The 4,419-nt window shown below is 48.5% G+C and overlaps 1 protein-coding gene across 1 annotated transcript; it reads left to right on the forward strand.

Annotated features, from left to right (window-relative positions):
• Nucleotides 1-381: 381 nt before the first annotated feature.
• On the forward strand, nucleotides 382-3,571 carry GJD4 (gap junction protein delta 4). Its single transcript, XM_055545373.1, has 2 exons — nucleotides 382-445; nucleotides 2,631-3,571. The coding sequence occupies exons 1-2, from the start codon at nucleotides 382-384 to the stop codon at nucleotides 3,569-3,571; spliced, it is 1,005 nt and encodes a 334-aa protein (XP_055401348.1).
• The last annotated feature ends 848 nt before the right edge of the window (nucleotides 3,572-4,419 follow it).

Consider the following 4,419-nt stretch of genomic DNA (forward strand, 5'->3'; position numbering starts at 1 on the left):
TTTCCTTCTTGGGTTAAACATAGCTACTTCTCTTGCATCCTGAGGCATCCACTCTCCTGGTGGAGACACGTGAGCACGGCCAGGGGCCTGGAATGTCCCAAGAGGGTAAGAATAGCCAGATGAGCGACGGCTGCTGCTGGCCTCTGGTCACTGCAGTTGTCAGGAAGGCTTTGCCTCAAACAGCTCAGGGCCGCCTCCACTGGAGACAGAAGAACAACCTCGTGCTTCTGGGCTTGAAATTGTCCCTTTAGTACCTCCAGCTCTCACCTGGAAGTATTTTGTAGCAAAGATACACATATTCTTGCAAAGATTTCCCACCTCCTTGGAGAACACAAGCTCCGGACGGCTCCAGTCACCTTGAGTCTGTGACCCCCTGGAAGCATGGACCAGTCGGACTTGCTGGGGTTCCTTGTCATCACCCTAAATTGCAACGTGACCATGGTGGGTGAGTAGTACAAACCCCTGCAGAACACAGGTTCTGCCTTGGATCACTTTTCCTGGTCCTTCTCCACGAGGAAGGCTTGCCTATCCCTGGAGGACAGGGAGCCATGGCTCAAGTTTTCCTCTAATTCTCCATCATTTAATGAGGCTCCCCATCATTTAAGCATGTCTTGGGGGTGAGCAGTATTTCTCTCAAGAGGCGTCTTCTTGCTAACATTTGGGGGCTAAGTGGGAGGGGTATTTTTATGTAACTCTTCTTTGGCTACTAGGAAAAGAAACAATACAAAGTTAAGAAATTCATGCCTTGAGTCAGCTCGCTTGTTCATCTTTTTTAGGGATTATCCTTGAAGCTCCATTTGTAAAGATTAGTAAATTCTCTTGTGTACTTTAAACCAAATCCCAATTTTAGTTTTAGCCTTTTTCCTCTAACAGTGAAAGTAATAAAGTTTTGATTTATTTGAGTTTGATGTAGCCAAGTTAAATTTTCAGAGAGGTGTGGCTACCCTGATAAAGGGTATTGAGAAAAGGATTAAAATATATCCATTAAGTGGCTAATATTTTTCTTGTTCGTTGCTTTTTAAACTAAACCAACTTAGTTTTAAAAGTTTGAGTTAATGACTTTATCACATAATTATCATGCAATTCTTGAGTTGAACTGACTTCATTGATAAAAGAATTTAATTCTTTTGATGTCAGGTGATTTCTGCATCTCATCACAAAACAAAATATTTACAAATTATTTTGACTGGTCCTTCAACATATTCCAAAATTATTGATTCATGACATGAAAATAGGACTTGGAAGTGATTTTGATTTCTAGGTTAGCCTCACACATTCACGATGAGTTGAAGAAAGACAAAACCTCAATTCATAACAGTTGGAATAGGGGGAAAGGAGTTCTGAACAATTGAAGAGTCTAAAAAACTGAATGTTCTTCAAAAAATCTGATTTCAAGGGCCATAAAGCAACATTAAACACAAGTCCTGCAATTACATAAGGATCATGTGGACTATTACCATAGAGAAAACTCATTGAAAATAGTAGCTTTTATTTGCTATACACAATTACAGGAAAGCACTAACATCTTTGAAAAAGTTCACTCTTTAAGAGGAAGACTTTATTTACATCAGCCCAACTTTCTAGAATTTTCAGCCCAAAGTCTGAACTAGCTGAGCCAGATTAAACATTTTAGTTATCTATGCTTCTTTAAATCTGTCAATTTCAAAGCATTTTACAAACAAGTATAGACATACCTCATTTTATTGTGCTTCCCAATATTACTTAAAAAAAAAAAAAAATTGCATGTGGCAACCCTGCCTTAAGCAAGTCTTTGGTGCTGTTTTTCTGACGGCATTTGCTCACTTCATGTCTCTGTGCCCCATTTTGGCAATTCTCGAAATATTTCCAAGTTGTTAATTGTTACTAAATTTATTCTGATGAACCGTGTGATCAGTGACCTTCAGTGTTAATACTATCACTGTCTGAAGGCTCAAAGGATGGTCAGCAATTTTTAACAATGAAGTATTTTTTAGTTAAGATGTGTACATTGTCCTTATAAAGCTGCTGCTGCTGCTAAGTCACTTCAGTTGCGTCCAACTCTGTGTGACCCCATAGACGGCAGCCCACCAGGCTCCCCTGTCCCTGGGATTCTCCAGGCAAGAACACTGGAGTGGGTTGCCATTTCCTTCTCCAATGCATGAAAGTGAAAAGTGAAAGTGAAGTCCTTCAGTTGTGTCAGACTGTTTAGCGGCCCCATGGACTGCGGTCCACCAGGCTCCTCCATCCATGGGATTTTCCAGGCAAGAGTACTGGAGTGGGGTGCCATTGCCTTCTCCGCCTTATAAAGCTACTGCACACTTAATAGACCAAGGTAGAGTAAAAACATAGCTTTTATATGCACTGGGAAATCAAAAAATCCTTATGACTCGCTTTATTGTGGTGGTCTGGATGGAAAGCAGCAGTGCCTCCAGGGTGAGCTTAGTTGAGCCCAGGGTCCACACGTTGTTAAGTGCTGGTTAGATATTCACCCAGTGAGCCAACTGGCTGATAGTCTTGCTGTGATTTCAACATGTTTATCTACTTAGTTCTCCAGTCTCGGTTCTCCATTCCCCTCAATAAGGACTTAGAACTACTAGGAGGAGATGTATTTGTATGGCTGTAATGGTGCCTTTCCTGCTGCTTCTTCCCAGGGAAGATCTGGCTTATCTTCATGGTGCTGCTGAGGATGGTGGTGCTCATCCTAGCCGGGTCACCGGTCTACCAGGACGAGCAGGAGAGGTTCGTCTGCAATACTTTGCAGCCGGGATGCGCCAATGTCTGCTACGACATCTTCGCCCCCGTGTCCCACCTGCGATTCTGGCTGATCCAGAGCGTGTCTGTTCTCCTTCCGTCCGCGGTTTTCGGCGTCTACGTGCTGCACAAAGGAGCTGAGCTGGCCGCACGCAGATCCCGTGGGCTGCAGGATGCCTCGGAGGACCATGACGCCCAGGGGCTGACCCCCGGGGCTAGGCGCTACCTGACGGTGCCGGACTTCTCCTCGGGCTACGTGGTCCACCTCTGCCTCCGGACCTTGACCGAGGCAGCTTTCGGTGCCCTGCATTACCTCCTCTTCGGATTCTTGGTCCCCAAGAGGTTCTCTTGCACGCACCCTCCTTGCACTAGCGTGGTGGACTGTTACGTCTCCCGACCCACGGAGAAGTCCATCCTGATGCTTTTCGTCTGGGCGATGTGCGCGCTGTCTTTCCTACTTACTGTCGCCGACCTGGTCTGCAGCGTGTGCTGGAAGACGCGAGGGCGACCCGGTGAGGCCCGGAGGAGACCGTGTCCAGGGGCAAGGGATGCGGCGCCTGAGGGACGCGGGGCGCGGGAGGGGCTGGGGGTGCACGAGGGACGCGGGGAGCGCGCTCGCACGGGCCTGGGGACCCGAGGGCCGGGCGCGCACAGCCCCGCGGCAGAGTCCGCTGCGCCCGGGAGGCTGGAGCTGCCGGCAGAGGACGAGAGCGACGCGTTGTCCTCAGCCAGCGACCAGCCGCGCTTGGCCCGGCCCGGAGCGGCGGCCCTGGGGTGGGAAGAGCGGCCCTGCGCGCCGCGTGCCCCGCTCTCCGGCCCCGGCAAGTCCGAGTGGGTGTGAGTCCCGACATCCCACCCCAGGAACCCGAACGCGGCGACCATCCGCACCGCAGAAGGGCAAGCGGGTGGGACAGACGGACTTCGCAGGAGGCTCTGATGCAGCTCACCAAAGATTTAATTTCAATAAAGCCTTTAGAGGGAGGGGGGACCGTCCTAGGTGTTCAAATGCGGATGGTTTAACCCAAGAGCATCAGGCCCCTGAATTTGCTGCTCTCTGATTCTATTGTCTTATCTTAGCCTGTAGGTGCTTCGTGAGAAGCACATCCTCTTGCATTTACAGAGCTTTGATTAATATGTTAATGTTTTCGAAGGAGTTATTTTGTCTTGTTTTGGTTTGGTTTGGTTTTGGTTTGTTTTTCTGCTTAGCTAAAAACGGCATCTGTAACGAACTTCATGCATAGAGGGATATTCGTTTAACTTCTCCAAACTCCTTTAATAAAATTAATGCTGATTGCATTGAGATCTCGCATTTCTTACTTCACTGTGTCATAGGAGAAGCCACAAATGCAGGAGATCTGGCTAAAAAACATTGGGGTCTTTTGTGGGGGCATCTTGAGTGGTTATTGCATGTGGGTGTGAGGTGCACAAGCTGAGGAGTGGCCCCTGGCTTGCCTAGTGTTGCTGGGCATGTTGGCTGGGTGGCTGTCCTCACTGAGCAGAGGGGAGCACTTTGGCTGCTGATGGCAAAACTGGACTTGTCACAGGGCTTCCAGTCCTGGCTCTGACTCCCCCCTGGCCCTGGGGAGAGTCCTACCCTTAGGGCTGCCCTAAGGGTCTTCATTCATGTCCCAAATGAGAAAGGCTGGGGGTGTTCCAGCCTTGCACTGTGTGCTGATGAACTGGGGAGGG

Source organism: Bubalus kerabau, chromosome 13 (genome assembly GCF_029407905.1).
Source record: "Bubalus kerabau isolate K-KA32 ecotype Philippines breed swamp buffalo chromosome 13, PCC_UOA_SB_1v2, whole genome shotgun sequence".
Taxonomy (NCBI): Eukaryota; Metazoa; Chordata; class Mammalia; order Artiodactyla; family Bovidae; genus Bubalus; species Bubalus kerabau.